This window comes from Gracilinanus agilis, chromosome 3 (genome assembly GCF_016433145.1).
Source record: "Gracilinanus agilis isolate LMUSP501 chromosome 3, AgileGrace, whole genome shotgun sequence".
Lineage (NCBI taxonomy): Eukaryota > Metazoa > Chordata > Mammalia > Didelphimorphia > Didelphidae > Gracilinanus > Gracilinanus agilis.
Window position 1 is genome coordinate 277,053,728 of NC_058132.1, and position 12,916 is coordinate 277,066,643.

At 36.1% G+C, this 12,916-nt stretch overlaps 1 protein-coding gene across 1 annotated transcript in view; it reads left to right on the plus strand.

Moving 5' to 3' along the window:
• Positions 1-12,916, plus strand: part of NEB (nebulin) — a 235,194-nt gene that overhangs the window by 158,334 nt on the left and 63,944 nt on the right. Inside the window, exons 94-103 of the mRNA XM_044669878.1 lie at positions 48-152; positions 249-353; positions 1,350-1,457; positions 5,208-5,321; positions 5,688-5,885; positions 6,784-6,888; positions 8,526-8,630; positions 9,962-10,069; positions 11,470-11,577; positions 12,408-12,515. Coding sequence (XP_044525813.1) covers positions 48-152; positions 249-353; positions 1,350-1,457; positions 5,208-5,321; positions 5,688-5,885; positions 6,784-6,888; positions 8,526-8,630; positions 9,962-10,069; positions 11,470-11,577; positions 12,408-12,515 — 1,164 coding nt within the window. The remainder of the gene's footprint in view (positions 1-47; positions 153-248; positions 354-1,349; positions 1,458-5,207; positions 5,322-5,687; positions 5,886-6,783; positions 6,889-8,525; positions 8,631-9,961; positions 10,070-11,469; positions 11,578-12,407; positions 12,516-12,916) is intronic.

The window sequence follows — 12,916 nt, forward strand, 5'->3', positions numbered from 1 at the left end:
TCAAGTCAACGTTCTCACTTTCCATGTCCTTGTTCTTTCTCTTACAGCTGCAGTATACAGCGGCAAGTAAAGACAATTTGCAGAACTACAATCTGGTCACAGATACACCACTTTATGTGACTGCTGTCCAGAGTGGCATTAATGCCAGTGAGGTAGGCTTCCTTTAATCTTTGCCTTCTATCTTTGTCTTTAACTGTTTGTCTGCTAATTTTTAAATAATGGAAATAAGTAACATTTTCTGTTTATAGGTGAAATATAAAGAAAATTATCATCAAATTAAGGACAAATACACTACAATTCTAGAAACGGTGGATCATGACAGAACCAAGAATCTAAAAAGTCTTTTTAGCAATGTGAGTTGGGTTGCTTTTTCTTTCTTTCTACCTGCTTTATAATGTGGGGAGAAACTTGGTGGTGAAATGAGAGAAGGGATTTGGCCAAAATTTTCTCTTTTTCTGTCCTTCTCTCTGCCTCTGCCCATAACTCATAGTTATAATTTACGTGTATGTGCAAGGCACTATACTGAACATCATGAAGAAATTCAATCCTTCACCTATTCAACCTTGACTTTAAGCTTGAGCTTATCCTCTCCTCCCAGCCAAGGTCTCTGACAATTAGCAAGCATGACACTTCTTTTGCATCTTTGAATAGTCTTTTTAGACCAAGACTGAGATTTATTAATTTTATGGAATATTTGAACTGTTAAAAAAATATTGGAGATTTGGGGGGGTCAGAGAAGCCTAAACTTAAAATAAGGCTATGTTATAATAATAATAGCAATAACATTTATATAGCACTTTAAAGTTTACAAAATATCTTTCATATATCATTTAATTTGATTCTTACAAAAACCCTGGTCATATTTAATATAGATGATACTATTTATTATAGATTATATACATAGATATATACTTATTATAGATTACATTATTTATTATAGATAAGAAAATTGAAATGGACATAAGTTAAATGACTTACTCAAGATCACACAGTGAGTGAATGTCTGAGGCAGGATTCAAACTCATGGTCCTAACTCTAAGTCCATATTCTATCCTCTATACCAGTAGTTCCCAAACTTTTTTGGCCTACCACCCCCTTTCCAGAAAAAAATATCACTTAGCCCCCTGGAAATTAATTTTTTTAATTTTAATAGCAATTAATAGGAAAGATAAATGCACCTATGGCCATCACCGCCTCCCTGAATTGCTGCAGCACCCACCAGGAGGTGGTAGCATCCACTTTGGGAATCACTGCTCTATACCATCTAGCTACCTCAATGCTTATATAGGCTTAGATGCAAATTAAAATATATTTTCCAGTAATAACACTTTGTTCTTTGAACTCTTCAGAATCTCTACAAGGATGCCTGGGAAAAAGTGAAAGCTACAAGCTACATACTACCAACCAACTCAGTCTCACTGACACATGCCAAGAACCAGAAACATCTGGCTAGCCATGTAAGTGGATTTAAAGTGTGAAATTTAACCCTACTGTTTTTTTCTAGTTACTTCATACTGTCCACATATATCCTCCTTTCTCATGAGATACACTAACTCTCAAGACAAGTTATTGTAGGACTTTACCCATAAGCTTTTAAAAATGTATTTTGATTATCTAATTAATAAGCTAGTTTACAGATCCACTGCATGTAGACAGGAAATTCTCCTGCAATATCTTCTGGAGTAGATTCAGCTCTCAAAGTTTTTTAAATCCTTACTTTCTATCTTGGAATCAATCCTAAGTATTAGTTCCAAGGCAAAAGAGCAGTAAGGACTAGACAATGGAGGTTAAATGACTTGTCTAGGTTCACACAACTAGGAAGCATCTGAGGCCATATTTGAACCCAAAATCTACCATCTCCTGGCCTGGCTTTCAATCAACTGAGCTACCTAGCTTCCCTGAGTTCTCAAAGTTTTTAGCAAAGATATTTAAGAGGTTCATCCCTTCATGATTCAATGTGAGCATAGCCATTCAGGTCTTTCTTTGTCATTTCCCTGTTCCCATTCTTAGAAATTGTTTATGTGGCATGGAGTTAATTGGGAAGTAGAATATTAGGAAGGAAGAGATGATAGAAGACACCATAAATATAGCTTATTTTTCTACAATAGAGGATTTTGTGTGACCACAAAATAAATAAATAAAACAATAAATAAAGGGTACTATTCCAATAAAATGTCAACCTATTTGGTTATAAAGTTGATTGACCTTTTTTTAATCATTCAAACCAGTTATATGCACCACATATATGTATATGAGGTGTTCACGGAGAACTAATGGGCTGTGAAGTCTTGTCAGCCCTGTTCGTGGCTGCACATCTACCTTTGGTGTCTACCTTTCACCCAACTCTCACCTGTGGTCCCAAGAAGCTGTAGCATACTCAGTAAAACTTCTCAGCACGCAGGCTAAACCTGGTTGAGGGCAACTAAGGATTCAAATACATTGGTAAGTTAGGAGATGCATCCCCCTGCATGTGAAGACTTCGCCCAGGAGAATGAGCAAATGAGAACAATTTGTTCCAATGGCCAGGAAGGTGGCTAAAGCACACAGTGTGGAGAACTTAGAGCTTGGTCAGACATCAAAGACACCAAAGTCCACTGCATTTGGGGCCATTGCTAGTCATCCTGACTTTTGCCTTGCCCCTAAACTTCAATGACTTTGGAAGAGAGATGGAGGCAGATGAATTTGTGCAACTCTGCTTCACTTAAATCCAATTCACACATAAGTCAAGATATAACCATGTTGTCACTGTCCCTCTTTGAAACACAATCTGCCACATAGATTATTTTTAATGGTGGGAACTTTAATTGCCCTTTTCTTTATCTGAATAAATGAAATTCCAAATATTTCTTATATATAGACATGGCTACAAGAACACTTGAACTATAAAAATATTAGAGGCAAATAAAAGTCAGCATAATACACATTCACAGCCCTAGAAAGGATGCTTCCATCGTCTGTCCTTTCATATCTGGAGCATCTTCTGGTATAACCTACTGCTGTGACATCCACAGTTCTTTTGCCCATGGTTGATGCTACAACCTTTGTAATCTAGTATTATTTTAGAAAACTTCAAATAAATTTTTCTTAGTTTTAGTTTTTATGTTGAAAAATTTGGAAGCATTTAGACATAATAATGAAAATAGCATATAGTTTCCATGCATCAGTAATTTATTTTTTGCATTGCACTTTTTAATTGCACTGATGGTTTTACATAATAAAATGGAGAAAGCACCTCCCCATAGCCAAGTTCACATGAAAGAAATCATAGAGCAAACATTTACATGGTATATTTCTGGAATTTTACAAAAGACTTCTTCTAATGTTCACATTATCCAACTGTAAATAATGAATAAGCACACCCCTCCAACAGCTATTTTCTCTGCTTATACAAACAAAATGAAGGACTTCACCGAAGGGGGGAAATGTAACAAAGTGGGAAGGGGAGAGAAAAGCTAAGGAATCACACCTTACCTATCTATTTTATTCATGCAGTTGGATAACACTACTGACACTACTGATTTCCTTTAAAATTTGAAGACTCCAACCTTGCTTCAGACTACAGGAGTTAGCTAAGGACAATACCTGAGGTGTTCTTTGGAAGCCTGGCCAATGGATATCTGATATTTCCTTAGTTTAAATCAGGAATTCTTAACCTTTCTTCTTGTCATGGGCCCCTTTAGAAATCTGCCAAAATCTATGGACTCCTTCTTTAAATTCATAAAATAAAATGCAGAAGATTACAAAGAAAACCAATTAAGCTGAAATATAGTTGTTGTTTTTTAAGTGCCCAGTCTCCAAGTTAAGAACACCTGACAAACTTAGAACATATGGAGACCTGAATAGCCAGAGTAGAAGACAATGAATGGCATTTGACTAACAGCATTTGGTATTTTAGCCATTGTCTCCTAATCTCCTAAATTTCCATGTAAAGATTGATTTGGCTCCTTTCTGAGCCATGTTTGCACCTGTATACCTATTCTAGTCAGATACTCTCATCAACCTTTTATCCCATCAAAATGAATATTTCCTCCACTGATGAAGATAGCAATCTACCATTTTGATACTACTCTTGTCCATTCCTCCCACAAGTTCACTTCAAAGAATCTACTTAATATTCTGGGGACCTTCTTTGATTTCTCCCTACCTGTAAACAAGAGTAACAGGGGAATACTCAGACTACCCACTACTTATCCTCACACCTTATTCTTTTTTATCACACATTTCTTTGATGACATTCTTCACTCTAGTTCTCCCTAATTCCTTATTTTTGTGTGTGTATATGTTGCAGCCTCCCAACACCCACAAATGTACCTCTTCATTGCCTTTTTAGTGATACTCCTTTTAATTCCTCAGTGGCTATACTATTCAATGACTCACAGACACACTACAACACTGACAGAATGGTGGCATTAAAAATGGAACTTAGTTTCTGAGAGAAGATTATGATCATTAAAGTAACTTTCCAATTTCCTGAAGGCAATTCATACCAGTCACTTTCTATTGTTTAATTCTGGGTCCATCTCTTTTGCATTTGGTCCATATGTCCAAAATATATGTCATCGAAAGAGCTACCCTAAGTTGTCTTTATAACTGTATGTTACAATCTGATTGACAGACATTCTGTATGATTCAGTTCATCCTGTGTAGATAATCAGATCAAATTTGGGAGTAGTGATGGATTTTTCCTGGAATCTCTTCAGAGAACATATTAGTTGGAAACTAAATTTCAATACCTAATATTATTTTTAAAGGAAAAATATGACTATACACCGAAAAATAATACCAATCATAACCATACCTGTATTTTATAAGTAAGATATTCAAAACAATATAGCAATTCCAGGACATTATAGTGCTTAGCACAATGCTTTGGTATATAGCAGGTACTTAATAAATGTTTATTGATTGATTGATTTCATTATAATCATTTGAAGCACAGAATCTGGAAGTATGAAAATTACCTTAAAGTTAGCTTTTTCCTTATTTGTAATATTTTATGAAAGGAATTAGGCAGAGCTTATGACCAAGAGTTTCATGTTTCCAGTAATTTTTTAAAATGCAGAAGTTACTGGGAATATCATTATTAGTTTTTACTGGTATCAAGAGAAACAAAGATTTTAAGACTATGGAATGGTGATGTACATTCCATATCATTTAGAAGGGATTGTATTTCTTAAATTTTGAATTCTTTTGTCTTTACTCTGCAGCTCAAATATCGTGAAGAGTATGAGAAGTTTAAAGCTCTCTATACTTTACCAAAAAGTGTTGATGATGATCCAAATACAGCAAGATGCCTTCGAGTGGGCAAACTTAACATTGATGTGAGTGACTCCAAAAATGGTCCTTTAAATGAGAGCAAGTAACCAAAACTTCCTTATTACATACATTAGAACTCTACTTCCTAAACAAATTACATGGAAAGTGTGTGTATCTATTTTATGCATTTGAAGATGCTAGAGCAGCTTCTAAATTGCCTTCCCACCTCCCTTCCACCCACTATGGTTGAATGGTGTGAAGTTTAATCTGTAAGTTAAGTATCTTCTTCTAACTGACTGCACTATGCATCATACATTATGTATTATGACTACATCACTGCAGTTTCTACATCCTAGGAAAAATGAGCTTCTAAAAGTAAGGCATTATCATAGGGTTCTCTGGTCTAATCATACTATTTTTTAACCTCACAGCGCCTCTACAGATCTACCTATGAAAAAAATAAGATGAAAATCCACATTGTGCCAGACATGGTAGAACTCGTAACTGCTAAGGATTCCCAGAAGAAAGTCAGTGAAATCGATTACCGCCTCCATCTGCATGAATGGATCTGCCATCCAGACCTGCAGATCAATAGTCATGTCAGGAAAGTCACCGATCAGATAAGTGATGTAAGTGCATTGGTTTTCTGTAAAAGAGTTTTTTACCCCAAAATAAAATGAAATAATCATTTTGTGTTTCTTTCTGTCTTGCTTTACTCAATGTAATTTTTATTTAGTATTTCAGTATCTGACCAGGTTCAGGTATTGTCCCTACATGGAAGAGTAGAATAAATAATCTCTTGGGTAATTATATAGACTAAGTAATCTTTTGAGAATGTGGTATGGTGGAAAGTGCTGAGCCTGATATCCTAGGATTTGACTTCAAAGATCAGCTCTGCTACTTATTTCCCATGTGACTTTGGGAAAACCACTTAAATTCTAGTTGGAATTAGATGAAATGATTTGTAAGGTTCCTTCTAGTTCTAGATTTCTTATCTATGCCTAACATCTCTATGCGTTTGTGATAATAAAAATAATACATAAAAAAGTTGTATGGTACCCTTTGCTTTTGTTTCCTACAACGCAAATGGAGAGAATGTTTTTCATTTTTTAGTTTAGTTGTTTGACCTGGACCTGTGTCCAATGTGGACATTCCCTCTACTTACTTAGATCAGCAATTCATTTAAACTTAAAATCTTAGAGTTTCTAGGGACACCAAGAGGTAAAGTGGTTTTTTCCCACGGTCACATAACATCAAAGTGTCAGAGGAAAGATTCAAATAGAGATCTTCCTTTTCAATCCTCTGCATCGTGCTTCCATTCATTCTTGTTATCTTAGCATATATGTGTGTGTGTCTATGTATGTCTGAGTGTGTGTGCAGTATACACATATAAACATTATATGTACAAATACATAATAAAAAGAGTGAGAGGGAAAAGATAGGGAGAAAAGGAGAGAATGGAGATCAGGAGGGAAAGAGAATATCTATTGAATTCTTATGTGTTTTTTCCTATTTATTGAAATTTAGATTATCTATAAAGATGACCTCAACTGGCTGAAAGGTATTGGTTGTTTTGTCTGGGACACACCTGAAATTCTTCATGCCAAGCATGCCTATGATCTTCGTGATGATGTAAGTTTGACTTAATGAATATATGGGAAGATATTAATGTATTATTTATATAATATGTATTATATAAAAAGGTCAGTATCTATCTTACCCTTTCTACATAAAGTGAAGGAAAGGGGGCAGCTGAGTAGCTCAGTGGTTTGAGAGCCAGGCCTAGAGACGGGAGGTCCTAGGTTCAAATCTGGCCTCAGATACTTCTCAGCTGTGTGACCCTGGGCAAGTCACTTGACCCCCATTGCCTACCTTTACCACTCTTCTGCCTTGGAGCCAATACACAGTATTGACTCCAAGACGGAAGGTAAGGGTTTAAAAAAATAAAATAAAATAAAATAAAATAAAGTGAAGGAAAGGGAAGCAAATTATCTTTGTGTTCCAGGGTGATGGGTTAGGAGCTGCAAATACAACTTATCACAAGCAGTGGGATTCCCCCAACAGACTTAAAGTTAAGCTGCTTAAATGATGTGAAGAAATGGCTGAAATTAAGAAGAAAGTGTCAGGAATGGATAGATGAACTGCAGACCTGAGTACAACCTTATGATGATCTCTTCCACACAGAAAACCTAAGCAAAATGGCTAGACAAAACTCTTAGGTCTGTAGATAGAGTTCATTGGTCTGCATTTCAATAAAGCCTCAGCAATTTGGAATTTGTGATCATGTAAACTGAGCCTGGGCTGACATTCCTCTTTGATGAAGTAGAGACTTACCAAATAAACTCACAGAGATATCATGCAGAAAATTTTAAAGTCCCTGAGAGAATGGTTTTCAAGCATACTCAAGCACTTAGAAGTACTCATTTGGTCACAAGGAATATGCCAGTTTAAGTAATAACTGAGAATTAGTTGTAATTGGAAATAGGTTATTAATAAATTAGAGGTAGCTACATGGCACAAGAGATAGAAAGATGGGTCTGTAGTCAAAAGACTCAAGTTCAAATCCAGTCCCAGACATTTAATAGCTGTGAAACTGGGCAAATCAGTTAAACTCTGACTTCTTCAGTTTTCTCCTCTGTAAACTGGGGTTAATAATAGCATCTGACTTTCAGGGTTGTCATGAGGATAAAATTAAATAATATCTGTAAAATGCTTTGCAAATCTTAAAGCATAATGAAATAATATCTGTACAGCTCTTTGCAAACCTTAAAGAACTACATAAACATTTGTTATTATAATTGATAACAATTATAAACCGCATTTCTTTCAAAAAATAGATTCTTCACTAATTCACACTGGCCTTCTCCAGCTTTTCTGTTTCACAGTGGGCTTTATTATTTTTTAATATTTTAGTTTTTTCAGTTACATGTAAAAACAGTTTTTAGCAATTTGTTTTTTTAAATTTTGAATTCCAAATTCTCTCCTTCCCTCCTTTCCCCTCTCCTTGAGATGACAAGCATTTTGGAACAGATCATGCATGTTTAGTCATGCAAAACATGTTGTAGATTTTATTTTTTCTAATATAAGGCTTAAAAAAGTTTGAAGGAGCACTATTGAATATATAGCTGTTGAAAATAATAAATAAATTAACATTTTAGGGAGAAATTCAGGAGTAGAAGAAAATACAAGAATAATGATACAGCTCTAATAATTCCTTTCTTCCATCTTTTCTCCTTCCCCCTCCCTTTGTTTCTTCCTTCTTTCTGCAGATAAAATACAAATCTCATGTAATGAAAACAAGAAATGACTACAAAATGGTCACGGATACACCAGTCTATGTACAGGCAGTCAAAAGTGGCAAACAGCTGAGCGATGTAAGTACCAGTGTGGAAAGTCATTCTCAAGGCAGGGTGGGTTCAAAGAGAGGTGACCTTCAAAGCGTAGGTCATTTCAGGCCTGAGGCACTAAACTTAGAGTCCTTTCTACCTAACAGGTGAGGGCCTTGGCCTTGGAATCCTCAAGCCTTAAGAGGCTGCTAATCATTTAATTTTTTTATCATTTACTTTATTATGATAATAGTTTCCAGATTAGAGGCTTAAGTCAATGAACTGGAAATTTGGAGCTTTCAAAACATACTTTAATACTGAGATACTTTAGTGGCTCAACAATTTCATTGATGTGGGTATTCCCATCCATTCCTTCATGGCCTCTATTACTCTCATCCATTTTCTCCAACTATTTTGCTAGATAAATTGAGGCAAATGGTACATTTTGCAACCTTGGACTGTTCTTATAAAACTGCCCTAATAGGCAGCCAGATAACACAGTGAATAGATAATGTGCTGGACTTGGTGTCAGGAAGAATTAAGTTGACTTCTGGCCCTACACACTTACTACCTAGATGACCCTGGGCAAGTCACTTAATGGCTATCTGCCTCAGTTTCTTCAACTGTAAAATGAGGATAACAATAGTACCTACCTGCCAAGGTTGTTATGAGGATAAAGTGAGATGATATTTATAAAGTGCTTTGTAAACCTTGAAGCACTATCAGCTATTTCCAATTTCACAAGTGGGCAAAAACATTGCAACATATTTCTTTGGTACCTCCAATAAAAAAAAATTACTACCTCTTACTTCTTCTACTTGAGTGGCTTTTTCCCTCCTTGGTCGTATCACAGCCCACTTCCACCCCATAGACAAAATGGTTTATAAAGGATAATTTTCCATTAAGAAACAAATCTTCCAGTCTAAAGTCAAAAGCTCCCTGTTCTCTGTTTACAACTAGCTTTTCCAGCTATTTTATCACCAAAATCACATAAAGAACCAGTTTCAGAGGAAGAATGTCCGGATTCCCAGACCCACCTCTGACTGACTCTGGGCAAATCACTTACTCTCTCTTGGTTCCCTGGCATCTCTAAGAGCCTAAGTTGTAGAACAAGTGCCAATTTGTCTTCCTTAACTAGGTTCTTCTCCCAAAGTTCCCCACACCAATGAAATCATAAGTCCAGATTTATTTTTAAATTGTCTATTTGTTCAATTGTTCTGTTGACAACTTCCCAGGATATCAGAGGATATTGAACTCCCAAAATTAGAAAAAGTTTAAGTTTCCATTTCAATTCAGTGAAGATAAACTCTAAAAATACTGCCCTACCAAGGAAATATTGTTATGTGTCAACTCACTCATTTTGGGTTTTCTCTTATCAGGCTGTCTACCGTCATGAATATATACACAACGTTAGGGGAAAAGTGATTCCCACTACTAAGTCAGTGGATTTGGACCGATCACTGCATGCTTATAAACTACAGAGTGAAGTGAGTATTCAAAACACATTTGTAATAATATTTCAAGCCTGAAATAGAATCAGGACGGATGAGAACTGGTTATAGGATGCACAGGTAAACGTATCATCCCAAAACAGGAGAGCTATGAACCCTTGAGAACATATGAACTGAAAAGAAAACCTACACTTAATTCATGACTTCTTGTCTGGTCAGTGTCCATCTTTATAAATCGACCCATCAATAGAGTTTCTAAAGCACTGGATTGAGAGACTGAAGATTTGAATTCCAATCTACTATCTGTATCACCTAGCACTAGGTCACTTTACCTTTCTTTTCTTCATCTATTAAGTGATGAAATTGGCCTAAATGATCTCTAAGAATTATAATGGATTTAAAATTCTCTCTCTCTCTCTCTCTCTCTCTCTCTCTCTCTCTCTCTCTCTCTCTCTCTCTCTCTCCCTTTCTTTCTCTCTCTCTCTCTTCCCCCCCTGCCCTGCCTCTCTGTCTCTGTCTCTCTGTTTCTCTGTCTCTCTGTCTCTGTCTCTGTCTCTCTGTCTCTGTCTCTGTCTCTGTCTCTGCCTCTGTCTGTCTGTCTGTCTGTCTGTCTGTCTCTCTGTCTCTCTCTCTCTCTCCCTCTCCTTTCTCCCACTCCCGCCCTATTCTCTGTGGGGTTTTTCCCCCAGTATTCATCTTAATAGCTAACTCTACAGTAACAGTAACAGGTCGCATGTGGTCCTGTAATTTTATGACACGTATTAAGTACTTATATTAGATTCCAAAGGTAGAACATCTATCTGCTGCAGGACTTACTATATATTAACTATGGCTTATGCAATGTCATTTAGTGGTGGGGTCAGGGTTAGAGGAAATGATAGAGCCCAGTTCATTTCTTCTGCTTCTTCTGGGTCCTTCCAAAAAACTTTAAGGTAACCTATTGGCAAAATAAATATCTTCTAGAATCATCTACTCTCATCCCCCTCAATAACTGTCCTCCTAGGCACTCCAATACCTCAAAGCAGCAATGGTAAAAAGGTTTGATTCCCGGGGGTAGCTGGGTAGCTCAGTGGATTGAGAGTCACGCCTGGAGACAGGAGGTCCTAGGTTCAAATCTGACCTCAAACACTTCCCAGCTGTGTGACCCTGGGCAAGTCACTTGATCCCCCAATGCCTACCCTTACCACTCTTCTGCCTTGGAACCAATACACAGTATTGACTCCAAGACAGAAGATAAGGGTTTAAAAAAAAAAAAGGTTTGATTCCCTTCAAGAATTTGATACCTCATTGATTATTTTCTGAAATATTTATTCTGGCTCAATTAAACACAAAGATATTAGTTATCAATTGAAAAACCCAATGTAAAGTCTTAACTCAAGTTAGTCACTTAAAAACAGATGGTTTTTTAACCTTTTTTTTCTTGCTTATTTTTGCAGTATTTATACCGAAAAGATGGCTTACGTTACCTTCCCACTGGATATAGAATTCCAGGAGATGCTCCCAACTTTAAGAAGGCTAAGGAGGCTCAATATATGAGTAGTTATGTAAGTAATATCTTCAGAGATAAGATATAGAGATAAGAGTTTGGAAATGTTGAAATATGGTGTTCAAAAAAATTGAATCATTTCTGACAGCTTTAAGTACCAAGAACAAGGGTACTTCTTTCCCTCCAGTCTCAACTGGTTCAACCTGACATCCAGAGGAAAGAGATGAATAGAAGATTCCATTGACCTGCTCACAGAGGGCCAACCACTAGTTAATTCAGTAGATTAGAACTGAGTGCCAGTGATGAAGTAGCCATGAGCTTCTTGAAGAAGTGAACCATTTAACTTTGCTTTTTTCCTTAACCACAGATTGTAGGACTTATTTTGGAGGGAATATTTTTATTCTGAATGCCAGAAAAAGACGGCCATTTCCATATACATAGGGTAACAGAATGAGAAGATCATGTGTGAAAGTGTGGATCTCTATTAGATACAACCTTCCTAATAAATTAAACAAGTAAATTTCAGTGGCTCTCCTATATATCTGGCATATTTTCTGTCCTTTATTCTGTTTTCTTCTCTCATATTTTTTAAAAGATACTTCAATGCTCCTCTTTTTTGCTTTTCTTTTTCTTTCATCTCTTTTTTTATACTATATCCCTATGGTCTCTCCCACTCTCATTCTACCTCCCCCAGACTTTCTTCCATAATTTATTTTCATAAATGACTCTACCTTCTGAATCATGCCAGAAACTTTTCTTTTTCCAAATTTATAGGGATTTTCTAATCAAAAGGATATTTTTCCCAGGAACTAAAAGACAAGAAACTGTTATTTTGCCTTTAATTTAAAAAAATCATTTCTTTTCCTAATTCTGACTTTGATTTTACAGTTCAAATACAAAGAAGTCTATGAACACCTGAAGGCAAATGGATATACTCTTGGTCCCAAAGATGTTCCATTTGTTCATGTCCGGAGAGCCAACCAAGTTACCAGTGAGGTATTGTGACTATCGACTATAGAGTTAAATATTTCATTTCAGTGAATGAGTCTTTTTTCTGAAATACATTAAGGAGTTAAGCTGAATCCAGTACCATTATCAAATGTCAGCAGAGCAAGAGACCATCCCTTTGTTCTAGTCTCACTTAGGTCTCCTTTAAAATTGATAATGCCTTTGTGGAGACCTAATCCATTGAATGTAGAACTCTACAGAGCAAGGCTTCCCTGTCCATTTTCTTCTATAGAGATTTCAATAGGTCAATTAACAGGGATGGATTCAGAGTCATTTCTTAATTAACGAAAATATCAATGGTCATTTTAAAAGGAAACTTGATGTATTTATTTCTATATTAACAAATCCTCAATGTTCTCTTCAGGCCAAGTTACTTTTTGGTCTAATTA